This window comes from Apaloderma vittatum, unplaced genomic scaffold (genome assembly GCF_000703405.1).
Source record: "Apaloderma vittatum isolate BGI_N311 unplaced genomic scaffold, ASM70340v1 scaffold13656, whole genome shotgun sequence".
Taxonomy (NCBI): Eukaryota; Metazoa; Chordata; class Aves; order Trogoniformes; family Trogonidae; genus Apaloderma; species Apaloderma vittatum.
The window spans coordinates 4,412-17,624 of record NW_009721303.1 but is presented as its reverse complement, the minus strand read 5'-3'; the positions used below and the strand labels follow the sequence as shown (position 1 = coordinate 17,624).

Sequence of the window (13,213 nt, the reverse complement as noted above, 5' to 3'; positions counted from 1 at the left end):
ATGACGAATTTCTTCCTAATGTCCAGCCTAAACCTGCCCTGTTGCCCTGTTGTTTTAATGCATTATGGACTCACATAGGAATTCTTATCGGGCCGTTCCTTGGGCTGCTGTTTCTAGAGCGTGGGCTAACGATAAATTTAACACTACGGGGATGCTGAGAGCGCTCCCACGAAGGCCAGCAAAGAATCATAGCATCGCAGCTGGGAACGGGTTCAGGAGATAGATCTCCCTCCACATTTCCCTCTCTCCTTGCCCATTTCCCTCTCTCCTCTCAAACCCCCTCCCCGGGATCCCGGCGGGAGCGCTCCACGCAGGTACGTACGCACGCGGAAGCCTCCTCCACGCCGCGACCTCCGCGCGAGCGTCAGTCACGTACCCGGCCCTTCCGCCAGAGTCATTTATTTGTGGGTCTGTGAAGAACGGCTTCGATTTCACAGCTCAGATGGTGCCACCCCCGCGGATCCCGGGAGCAGCTTGCAAGGGGTTGCAAAAATAAACAAACTTACCCACTTCGTGTTGCCCCAACTCATCTTCGCCCAAGTGATTCACAGCGATGTACTCTTGACTCCTGCAAATTGAAGACATTTGTGAGTCTCCTTAACGCACGGGCAAATGGAAAGAAAAGAAAAAAATAAAAAAAAAGAAAAGAAAGATTCCTGCATGCAATTACACAGGAAGGAAAACATGCAACTTAAGCTGAGCTTTGAACATTTCACAGTAAATATCAATACTGGGGTCTAAAAAGGGCCATCATTTTACATTTTTAAATAACTGAGCAGAATTTTTTTTTTCTGGCAGTAGCAGGACTATCTATATTCGTTGTCATTTTACATCTTTTGATATTTAAGCTTGCCGATTCCTTTTTGCCCACATTACATTACAGTGCATTTTCAAAGGGCACATTATTAAAGTTATTGCTAATTTATGCAGAAGCATGTGGTTTGTTTTAAATGTTTATTTTAAACATTTTTTTTTTTTTGCAAATTTTTACATTAAAATTAACATCTGAAGAATTGTTTCAATAAAGTTTATGCAAGTTGCCGTCACAGTTTATGTAAAAGAGAAATGTGCTATTAAAATCAGACATTTAGGTTACCTTTCGGGTTTTGCGATGCATGTTAGCTTTACACATCCTGATTCTCCTGCGATAATTTTCCTTTAAAAGGGGGGGCATAGGGTGATCTTTTCATCAAGCAAGACATTATGCCCTGAAAGCTGACTCCAAACCATTGTTGAAAATGCAGTTATTTACACTTTAATCACAATCTACAAATACAACTTTTTTGTTTTAAAGTACTCCCCTCGATCATGCGCTGCTACAAGCACTTTGCTTCCTAATGCTCCATTTTTCACCCCCGAGCAGTTTAATTCTCTCCCCCTGGAGTGCCAGATTCATTTTGCAGATGGCAAATACAAACCCCTTTTCACGTCTGAGCAGCAATTTATTATATTCTCTATCTCTACAGACACACCCTCTCGGCAGGATTTGAGCAGCAACTGCAGCACCCTTCACAAACCAAGATATTATATTTTTAAGCGGCTTTCCAAGGAAAGGCTACTGTCCGAAAAAAGAAGGGCATCCTCTTAGGCAAGGGGGGTTAGGGGTGTTTACAGAAAGGAAGCTTCCCTCTCCTGGTGGCAGCTAAGCCCTGGGTTTTTCAGCACTCGTTTTGTCGCGCTATGTTTAAACGAGTCATTTCAGACTCAGCCTGGAGTCTGGAATTCTCTGCGAGGCCACCTGAAATCTGGATCAGTAGTTCAGCAAAGACCCATCAACACTCTCCAGCAGACTCAAGTCAGATTTCTGCCACAGGCCAGGATCAAACTGCTTTCAACAACTTCCAGGGGGTGAAAAACAATTTTTCCTCTTTTTTTTTTTTCTTTCTTTTTTTTTGTTTTTAAAAAAAGATAAAGCTCGTTCAATGAGCTGTTCATGAGAATTACAAAAAACACCATTTTAGAATGTCTCCACGTTTTAAAAAGACAATTAGCTTTAGCATTAATTTAAATTTATTTGGAAAAAAAAATGGGTATTTTATCGCTCAACCAAAAAAAAAATGACAATTCATCACATTTACTTTGATTAAAAAAGGACTAAACTTTATTGACAAACTGCGGCAGACATTTTGACAAGTTTTAGCTACCTATTTAGGCAGACTTACACATGTAGCATTTAATCTTCAAGAACAGTGGGAGGACAGTGTACAAATCCAATTAGGACTTTATCCTATATACAGAGTGAAATTTTTCCTCATTTCTTTTTTTTTTTCAGCTGCAGTGTCCCTTTTTATGCAAAGCTAGTGTTGAGATACACTTGAACAAGTCCATGGGATTGCTAATATTGACAATTTTGTCGGTTTTAAACTCGCACTGTATTATCTGCCCCAAGCACTACAAAAAATGAGAAGACTGTAATTTTACAGAGTTCAGGACCTCAGCGTAATACTCTGTTTTCTAATATCAAACACTGGGCAATTCGAGCCACGCTTTAATTTGCTTTTCCCTTAAAAGTTCTTCACCCAGAACCAAACTAAGAACCCCTTTAAACTGGAAAATCTGCTTCCCAAGCATCTCTCAACACCGCATGTTCGGGGCTAGATTTCAAAACCCACATAAGAAAAGTCAATTTTACACACCTAATTTTGTTGTTTTGTTTTGTTTTTCCTTTTAAGTCAATTACCTTTAAAAAAATGCTATTTAATTCGAGGATCCTTCGTATTAAAATTTAAACTTAAGATTCACCAGCAATCTGCTTTTAAGGAAAGTTTGACGTCTGAGGTTAATTTTAAACGGTGGCAGCTACTACCGTTACATTATGATTTTAATTCTTAAAAACAGCCCTGAATTTTGAAATGTAGCCTACTTTGGGATTCTGCAACTACAACTTTTATGGGTTCCTTGAAACCAAACTGAAAAAGGTTAACAAAACCTTCTTTTCATAACTGCTAAAGCAAAGCATGTCACTTTTGAAACTAACATTTTTAACTCAACTTTTTTTGCTTTTTCTTAAAAAAGGTACAGTTGTGTTTACCTAAACAACAAAGAAAGAAAAGCCATCTACACACTTTTTTTTTTTTTAAAAAAAAATAAAGTTGGTACTCTAAATCTATTTAACTCATTTTAAAATACTACGTACAGAAGCCAGAATGCAGGGTGAGGATGGAGTGGGAGAAATAGGGCCACGAAGAAAAACAGTTAGACAATTACTTGTCTGGTGTGGGTAAAGCAACGGGAATCCCGGGAGATACAAGAATCAGTAACAACTGTTTGCTCATAACTGATTTTTTTCCCTCATGTTTGTTTTTTTTTAATAACGTCCGTATGGGTGCTCTCTGTAGGCGCCCTTCACTGGCCTGGCCGGCGGGGCCTTCAGGGAGGGCCTGGTTCCGTTCCAGTCATCTTGCCCTGTAGAAAAGAGAGGGATAAATCAGGGAAAGGCACGGCTGGGACAAACCCGGAGCCTTTGAGGAGTCATTAATTTGAGGGGAGCTCTGGCAGCTGGTGTCTGCTGCAGGGCAGGGCAGCTCCGGGGTAATTGTGCCACAATAATTCAGAGCCGACACTGGCGTAGGACGGCGGCGGGGCCGACCGAATTCCCAGGTTTGCTTTCCGACCGTCACTCCTTCCCCAGCGCAGGAGCCACGAGCTGGCTGCTCGGGATTTTTGGTTGGGGCAAAACCGCCCCAACCCTTCCGCTACGTAGAGCCGCCACCGCAGCAAACAAAGCTCACGTCCCCATCGTCCCCGAGCGAGCTCAGGCCCCAGATAACCGGAGCTCAAGCTTTCACTATGGCTGGGGGCCGCCCGCCCCTCTCCCCCCCTCTTAAGCCAGTCCCGAGTCTGTTCCTACCACCGCGGAGCACGCTCCAAATTTTCTCCAAACCGTCTCCAGCCTGGCTCAACGATTTTATTCCTCTAATTCTGTTTTCATGAAAGCAGAGACCAAAGGAAATTACTGCGGATAAACAGATTAGCTGTGGCAACTTCATGCCAAGCGTACAACGAGCATTTTTGGCCTTCGCACCCCAGACAACGCCGCTGCTCTCCTCCCAAGCAGGAGGCACAAAAGCCTCTTTGTGCTGCGGGACCGACAAACCCAGGCACTGCAGGCAGGAGCGATGCCAGCGCTCCTGACAGCTGCTGTCTATTCCAATGCATCCTAGGCTGGAAAAGCATCCCTGGTTAGGCACCTGAATTTGAACTTCTCACCGTGTCAGCCCCGAGGCTCTCCCGCAGGACGCAGCCACCCAATTACCACCCCGCTGCCCTAACGGGGGATTTCCAGTTCCTGAGGATCCCAGAAAGTCCCTCCAGCCGGTCATTATCCTCGCTACCTGCATCCATCCACGCCTTCAGGCGGCTGAAGGGACTGTTCTCAACACATTTCCGTGCCATTAAGCAGCTCCCTGATAGCTTTTGTTAACTGTCTGTACAGTTCAGCTTGTTTACAGAGAGGAAAATGACTCTTACTCATTGCCACATGCATTCATAACCGTGGATACACCAACTAGGTTAAAAAACCCCACGTTCAGCCACCCAATCCTTTATCGTCACCACCTCAGATACAAGGTCTATTGTTTTCCTTTCCACAGCTGGTGATTTAACCACAGCTGTGGTTAAACTGGTCTCCCACACCCCTCAGACTAGCCTAAGTCTTTGGGCAATTCAGAGGAGGTAGACTTCACAGACTACTTGCAAGTCTCATTGACCAAAACTGTTCCACCCGGTCAAAGGGAGGCAGGCCTTCATATGACATTTAAATCCGGTTTTTTCAAGCAAATGTACAGTGCAGTCAGGATCAGCGAGCAGGTTTTTGAGGATAAGGAAGCAGATGGAACCATGCGCTCATCCAGCTCAACAAAATATAATCCATGAAAACCAGACTGCAGCAAAAGTAGTGTGGTGGGTGGAAATCCAGAGCTCTTAAAATATTCTAAAGCGACAAGGAAATTAAAAGATATTTCCATAGTTAAAAAATGGAATTTTAAAAGCATCACCTTTGAAACAATCAAGCTAAATAAGAACTTAGAAACCCACAGGATGCTTTCAGTTGTTCAGACTTGGATAATCTAAATATTCTACCATGAAAATACTAGAGGTTCTCCTCAGCAACTCCTCGCTCAGAGCGTGGAGTGGCACTGGAGAACAGCTGGTCGAGCACAAGCAATTCCCAACGACGTGCAGCCCCTTCCCTGTCAAGAGAACAGCATTCCCAGACATACCATAAGCTTCATAGGTTTCCTGTGCCTCCCCGTGTCCATAATCATAGTATTCTGTGTCCCTGGAAGAGTAATTACGTTGGTTACACACAGTGCTGAAATTGTCTTTCTAAATTGACACAACTTGCACAAACAACTGAAAAGCAAAGATGCCCAATATCGCTCATAGCTGTGGCGTGTCTGGTCACTGCTTTTACAGAATCATCAAGGACGCACTTTTCCCAAAAGTGATTTCCCAAGCGCTCCAGGATTCCAGCAGAACAGGGCACCTTCCCTACAGCTCAGACTCAGAACTGAGTGTTTCCATTCCCTTAAAAGAAAAAAGTTAAAAAGAAGAAGAAAAAAAAATCATGCAAAATTTTCTCGGAAACAGACAGGAGACAAATGAACTTACCCTTGGCCCTGGCTGTAGTAGCCTTCATACCCCTCATAGCTCTGGTCTGCGTATGCATCATCATAGCCCTGAAACGGATGATGACATCAACGGTGTTAACGGAAGGACCAAAGGTTAATGCCTGACCAAGAGTAACGGCAAAACTGAATTTGGGCTACACCAGCAGCTTTCAGAGAAGCCCTGTTTTCTGAGGTTTCTGATTTCTTTTTTTACTTTTCAGGTAGTTGATTTATTGCCTGTTGTTGCAGCAACTGTGACTCCCTGCCTGCCAGAGGGAGGGGGCTCAATCGTTAAGACATAGGTAGCCAAGGTCTGCTCGTGTCCCGTGGCTTGGGAGCAATGAGCCACATTCCTATTTACAAGGTGTTTGAAAGTCATTTATATGCCCGAGGCTGCAGTTTGTCTTTGGTACAAACCCACGTGCCAGGAAGGCTGTAACTGCATTACCTAAACCACAGCCTACAGGTTGACAAAAATCCAACCTGTTAACTTACAACTGGTTTCAGGAGAAAAACTGTGAGGTTTTACTGAAAGCAGAATCAGATTTTTTAGATGTTACCAATATTTGAGGTGATTCCCCAAATTGCTGTTGTGCAATAACGGTTGTCTTGGTTTTCCTTTAGGACACCAAGGGCACAGATGCAAAGAGGCAGGAGGGTGGTGCTTAGTTATGTGTTTCGAAACATCATCATGTTCATTCACACATTTACTTTAAGGATTTCAGGGCAAGTAAGAAACTTTGGGTGTTTCCTGCTCAAAGAATCCTGCAGGAAGAGAACAAGGTGTGAACTACCTCAGCCTTTGTCATGTGGTTTTTCTACCAGGCGCTGATATTTATGGCAAACTTCAGTCTTGGGGGCATGTTTCAGTTTTACAACCCCCACCCCTGAGGTTGTATTTTAGACACCAGCAGTTCCCCTTGAGGACTAAAAGGGCAGAGCAGGTCACTCCGCACCAGCAGTCACTTCTCCAGAGCAATCTTACGTTTTTAGCCCTTATTTCAGTAACGCTGAGTATCTAACACACGGCCAGCCACCTGGAATTAAAAAAAAATAATTAAGATAGACAGTTTCTTACATATTCCTCGTAGCTTTCTGGTGCAGGAGGAGGAGGAAGCGGTATTCTCTGGATGCCAGCTGCACGTGCTCTGGGCGCAGGAGCTCCCCGTACTGCTGGAGGAGGAGGAACCCCACGGGCTACGGCAGCTCCCCTGGCGATGGCACCCCGGACCGGGGCCCCTCGCACCAGGGCCCCCCGAGGAGGAGGAGGAGGAGGAGGGGGAGGACCAACCCCACGCCCCCTGCAAAGGAGAGAAAAAGGGTTGTGAAGAGCTACTGCGGGTGGTGCACACCCTTCCTACACCTACTGCAAAACGCAACAGCTTGATAAATAAATACAACCACCACTAACAAAGCCACGAATTCTCTTATCGAGAAGCACAAGAACTGGTAATGTTGTCATTTTACAGCATTTACAAAAACTTAATCTGGCATGAGAACTCTACTGCATTAGATGTTGTGCAGATAAAGAGAGAACTTTGGCCAAGTAGTTTCTCAGAGTTCATTCTAAACAACCCTCTGTCACTACCCTGTAATGACTGCCAGACCTCCAGGACCGAGATCACTGATGAGATGAAGAGGGACACTTCTGGGCTAAACACTCAGAAGTAAAGACTCTTCCCCCCATAAAATACGTAGTGAGGCAAGAACTATAGGAACAGAGTTTTATCACCAATTTATCCCAATGCCTTGACAGAGATGACAGAACAATGCCATCCTATAACTCTCAAAGGAAGGTCAATTTAAACTGAAAATGTTTGTTATTCTGCTGAAGGCTACAGAAGCAAACACGACACATCTATCTACACATGATTTTGTAGGCCAACTTTTGAAAGGTTTACTAAGCTTCCAATTTCAGACATCAAACCCAATACAGAATACATCCATTGCACGAGATTACATCTCAAAACATACAAAACGTTTGATGCCAGCTTGCTAAAAGCATTGCAGTGCAAGGCTGGAAAGCCTTGGCCAGAAGCAGAGGTCAAGGCCAATAAGTGACGTGCAAGAACAAGCAGCTCAGCCTCATCTGGCAGGACAGCTCTGAACAAGATGCAGCATTTCAAGGTCCGCGCTTTTGGGAAAGATACCTTGGAACAGGCGGAGGTGGTGGTGGAGCTGCTCCCCTTCCCCGCACAGGGACTCCTCGGCCACGATTTGGCTCTGGCACACCGTTCAGATAGGAGAGCTCCAAGAACTGCTCCTGACAGATATCATCCATCATATCCTAAAAGAGTCAACTCTGAAGAAGAGCTAACTAGTCAGTCTGTGCTGCAGGAATATCACCGGCTACTGTTCTGGAATAAAAATAACCCGATAGTCCTCAATTAAAATCTGCTGGTTAGTTTTATTGGTATTTGCTCAGCAAGGCGGCAGCGTAGGGCTGTCAGCCTTCTCCAAACCGGCCAAGAAGGGCACACCAGCGGCACGGCCAGGAGCTGCAGGGACCACTACAGCGGCTCTCTGGGAAGAGGACCTTGCTCAAAGGGCTTCTGGAGGTATCTGACGTCCTGCATCCCAGGGATGTCAACAAGATTTATTTGCAGATGTTGGAGAGTTCAGGTGCAAAGTCAAGCCAGGCAGATCCCACCTCAAGCACCTTACAGCTCCCATTTAAAGGCGAGTGGCTGGCAGTGAGTGCACAGAACATAAAGTACTGCTGTGCTCCCGACACACTGAAGGAACAAGATAGGATGCAGCCTGACAACGAGTAAACACCCCTTTGCAAATCCAGGCTGTCTTTTCAAATTCTTAGGAACGCACTATGCGGCTGGCTCCGTGCATTTTTATCACCTCGGGGGACCCAGCCTCAGGAATTGGGACAGATCTCCGGTGACCCCGCAGGAGTCATCGCGCCACGAGCAGGCTGGGCCTCACACCAGGATCTTCCCGATGCCGTGGCAACACCACAAAGCAAGGAGTCTCCTACCAGATGTGTCTTCACAGCACTGCTGGCTTCCACAGTGGCTCCTCTGCCAGCTTTCACAAGTTTAACACATTGTTTGAAGGCAGCGATAGATAAGACACTTGAAATAGCGAGGCTGCGCGCCTCCTTTAGCGAGCCGAGGTTTTGTACGTCCCAGGGGCTCCTTGAAGATGACCTCCTCCCTTCAAAGGCACTTCACACAGCAATCTCTCCTCCTCTCCGTGTCAGACTCAGCAATCACAGTACCCACACGCTTTTCCACACTTCCCTGCTACCCACCGCTCGCAGGTTCCACCGCCCCTGGTATTTCATGCATAACATCTGAGCTCCCAGTCTCAGCTGGGGAACACGGTGCCAGGTATATTGAGCTCTCTACCTGCCACGTCTCCGAGCCAGCCAGAAGCAGGGAGCACCGAGTGCATCTTTCCCATTTTTCCCCCCCCCCAATTTAGCAAGCAACACCAACATTTTAATAACATGCAAAAGACTCCCTCAAATTCTGCAGTTCTGGGGGTCAATACTCTCGCTGGCACAAAACTGACACAACGCTGACCACAGAGGTCTCCAAGATTCACCGGTACAAGACACCTCAGACAGGCAAGTCTCAGCTGAATAAATGCCTGATTAGCACAGAGGTTCCTTCACACCACACACATCGAAAGCCACAAAAATAGTGGCTCAACAGATGTGTCTAACCAAAGGGCTACAACACCGAGTAACACCACCGAGCTGCCTGGGCAGTCACCCTCCTCATCCTCACACCTCTCCTTCAGAGCAAACACCTCTGTACTTTGCTCTTGATCTCACCAATGAAGTTTTCTAGCCAGATTCCTGCGTTACTGTTCCAAGCCAGAGGAACCCAGCTAAGAAGTCCCTTTCACACCAGGCAGGGCTAAACTTACTCTCCCACTAAAACCAACAGCTGAAGCTGGACAAGCTACCCACCCACCCCAGTGCCCAGAGCTGCTCCTGGGAGAGAAGGACTTACTCCAAGTGTTCCGCGCAATTTCCCTGTAAGTGTAGGGCTTTCTAATGATGGTTGGGGGAACAACATGTGCCTTCACACGAGATTAATGAGGTCAGCTTAAGCTGCCACACACACACTTCATAGTCCAGGCTTCCTCAACTCCACCAATTCCTGCAGCGTGAGCCTTGCGAATCTCGCCCATCCTCAAAGCCACATTCCCAATCCATCTGCCTCCTTCGAGAAAGAAAACAACTTCAGTATACGTACTGGAACGAGGAACTTCTTGACCTCTTCCATGGCGTGAGCCATCAGAGCATATGCTTCACAAGGGGGTCCAAAAACTTCAATGAAGACATGCAAATCCATATTTAGATGAGCATATTTAGGATCTCCCCCTTTCCGCAGTTCTTCCTCCTGAAACAAAGCAGATTAGAGATCCCTAAAACCAAGGAAGGTGCAGAGAAGCTACTCTTCTTTTATTTGTTTTTCTACACCTTAACAAGAAATGTCTCTAAAAGCATTTTGGCCGTGCCTGGCCACAGATGTTGATCACACACAGAGGAGCACACAGCTTTACAAAAAGCCACAGGTAACCTACACCATTCCTCTTCTCCTGTCTGCCTTTTCGGGGGACCGATATTTTTGCTAATGCACTGACAGCAGCCACTTTTTTTCACCCAAGCAAGCAATGTTCCTCCTCTTCTACGCCACCTTTCTGCCCAAGGCGCCCTTTACCAACGAGTGAAGTCTAACGCCTCAAACGTGCTCTGTAACTCTGCTCATAGATACCTGCGTTATTCAGGTGGCTTTAAGAAGCTACTTCTCACAGCAACATGAAAGGTGTTAATATTATGTTTTCAAGGGTGATGCCCTCACCTTTGCTTTATCTCGCATTGAGCCCTTCCCAAGCACAGATATCTTAGCACCAGTTTCTTCCTGAAGTCTCTTGATGGTGTTGCCTTGAGGTCCCAAAATCTTTCCAACAAAGTTGAACTGTAAATGGAAGAAAAAAACAGGGGAAAAAGTAGCTCCAGAGCTCAGTAGCCTTAACAAAAGCTTTTCCTGGCTGACAAAAGAATTTAGCCACTCCGTTTTCTCTTCACCTCACCAAAAAATACAAACCAAAAAATGCACAAGAAAATCTAAGTTCCAGAATATTCTTTTCATGAAAAAATGATCCAACAGAAAATGAAGCTAAATTAACTGAAGTGTCTAATTCTACCATCTACTATCCGGTAGTTTTACAAGCAAGTCTTAAGAGTTAACTGTAAAACACAAAAACTCCACAGTGTCTATTCTGGTAATAAAAGATCACGACTAAACATCACCATTTAGCTTTATCCCAAGATATTCTAGAAATGTAATATTTTAGAAACACGATCCCGCAACCTTGCATAGGAGAAATTCCGTAGCGATAGTGGAACAGTGGCATAACTCCTGACGACACTTTGACAGCTACTATCTCTAAAAGTCAGCCATAAAATCCATAGAAAAGAAGCAAATCACAGAGATTCAGTAAGCTATTTTCTGGCCCTCACCTTGGGGTACTGTTTGACAGGTATCAGAACTCGTTCTTTCAGTTTCATATTCTTGTGGGAAAATAAATCCAGGTAGTTCTCTTCCTCATCCTTCTTTGTTGTTTCACCCTTCTGAATTTTTTCAATTTCTAAACAAGATAAAAATAGGGCTGCTTATATTCCTCAAACAAGCATCACTTTTAGAGTTGGAATTATGACAGGACACAACCACCCTCATTCTCTGCGAGTACACGCACACTTATCGTTGGATTAATGCAATCTGGACAGACAGGCCACCTCTTCAGTGCTAACCCAGTTTGTTTCTTCCTCCCTTCACATCTAGGGATTCCAGAAGCCCAAACCCAGGATAATGAACAAAAGATAAGAAAGAACAGCAGGGAACACCCTATGAATAACTCCACTAGGTAAGAGCAGGAAACTGCAAGGACAGTTTTGTGATATCCCTTGCACAGTTTTGTCAGTCCTTCCTCTCCGGGTCCCCGACCTGACTCCTCCGCCGTCAAAGTGGGACCCACGTGCAGACCCTTAAAGCTACGAAGAAACCAGCCCCACCACGCCGCCGGTGCGGGCTGGCTCTGACAGAGCAGCCAGGAGGCAAAGCTTTATCATTCCCACCGGTGCGCTGTTTGAAATCTATAATTTAACTAGCGGTGCCAACACGTACTGACACTATGAACTTCAGCCCTAATAAACAGAAGCCCAAATGGGCGACACACAAGAGCGCAGCTTGCCTTACGCAGTTCTTAGAAACTTCATTTCATTAAACGGATGCACCTTCCTCACACAAGCAACTCGTAACTGGGTTTCAGAGTCGTAAGCCTCGGGCATGCAGCCAGAAAAGGGAGCGTCAGAAGGCTGCAAGTTGATTTCAGGCAACATAACTACAGGGGTTTGTACCTCAGAAGAAGATTTTGGTTTTTCGTTGTGTGTTGTGAACTACAGAGTCTTGGAAAAACACTGAGGTGGCCTGACTGAACCAAAGGCATGCTGGAGCTTGAGGGAGAGCTGGAAGGAAGGCCAAATAACCTGCTGGAAGTAGGTCGCTAAGGTAGGCCAGTCAGGAACTAGCACACCAACAGCCTCCCCAAGCTGGCTGGAAACCAAACTCTCACTGCGGGATGGCAGGAGACAGGCATCTCGTCAGAGACGACCCCAATGGAGACGACTGAAGATCATCTCGAAGGCAACAGGCTCATACAGTCACTTGCCTTTGTGCAAGAATAACATCCACCACTTTCCGAAAGAGCACAGCCCATGCTGACTGGCTTTTCTTTTCCAGCTTTTATTTAGTGGCCAATGGCTAGATGACAAGTTCCCCCAAATTTGGAGCCAATCCACTATTAACAATCCCAAATCACTGATGAATCATTATGCACTCTTTGATCCAACTAAAAAAAAAAAAAAATAAAAATTGGTCACACCACGCAGAGCCGTCACAAATTATTATTACAGATGCTCATCAGGGGAGAAGCACGACCCTTCCTTGAAAGTCAAATTGTGTCACTTCGTCAGCAAACTCAAGAACTAGAAATATCTCTTCCGAGTTGAAAGAGCTCTAAATACAACTTCTCACACTTCAGGGGAAAGAGAGACACTTCCACAAGCTTGTACACGTAACTGGATTAAAGCTGCAAGATAAAACTGCGACGGAAGACTGCTTAGTCATTACCAGCACTGAGAGAGGGCAGCTGCAGTACCTTAAGTTTCCCGTAATTCCTGTCCACATCAGAAACTGTATGTTTTAGCCTAAACGTTCATCTTTATGGTTTCAGACACCAGCCAGTAATATTCCGAGCAGAAATAGGAACAAAAGCTTACGGGCAGTCTTCTGACTGGCCAGGCAACCACAGCCCCGCAGGCTCAGAAGCATCTTTCTGACGGTGCGGACCACAAGAAAGTCAAGCAGCGAGATGCACAACCCCAAAAAAAGAAAGAACAAAAAGCAGCCAACAGAAAAACACTTAAGGAAAAATAATATTGTAACTTTTCAGTTATGGACACATTAATACAAACTGGGGTTTAGTTTAGAGATCTAAATATAGAACTTGGAGATTGTGTTGCATAATTACATATTAAAAAAAAAGCCTAAATTTTGTACGTCTACGTGCAA

At 45.3% G+C, this 13,213-nt stretch overlaps 1 protein-coding gene across 1 annotated transcript; it reads right to left on the bottom strand.

Annotated features, from left to right (window-relative positions):
- Positions 1–2,087: 2,087 nt before the first annotated feature.
- Positions 2,088–11,227, bottom strand: KHDRBS1 (KH domain containing, RNA binding, signal transduction associated 1). The gene is made up of 8 exons (XM_009871336.1): positions 11,104–11,227; positions 10,442–10,558; positions 9,833–9,979; positions 7,763–7,899; positions 6,691–6,913; positions 5,614–5,681; positions 5,223–5,281; positions 2,088–3,405 (listed from the first exon to the last, which is right to left on the bottom strand). Exons 1-8 carry the CDS (start codon positions 11,149–11,151, stop codon positions 3,308–3,310), a joined length of 897 nt encoding a protein of 298 aa, XP_009869638.1. The 5' UTR covers positions 11,152–11,227; the 3' UTR covers positions 2,088–3,307.
- Between the last annotated feature and the right edge of the window lie 1,986 nt (positions 11,228–13,213).

Bases quoted from the DNA above. Each gene is read 5' to 3' on its own strand.
- KHDRBS1 (XM_009871336.1), bottom strand. From the start codon at position 11,151: ATGAAACTGAAAGAACGAGTTCTGATACCTGTCAAACAGTACCCCAAG. The intron at 9,980-10,441 runs GTGAGGGCATCA...GCTTTGTTTCAG, and splicing joins CAATGCGAGATAAAGCAAAG to GAGGAAGAACTGCGGAAAGG. The intron at 6,914-7,762 runs GTATCTTTCCCA...TCTCCTTTGCAG, and splicing joins CCACCTCCGCCTGTTCCAAG to GGGGCGTGGGGTTGGTCCTC.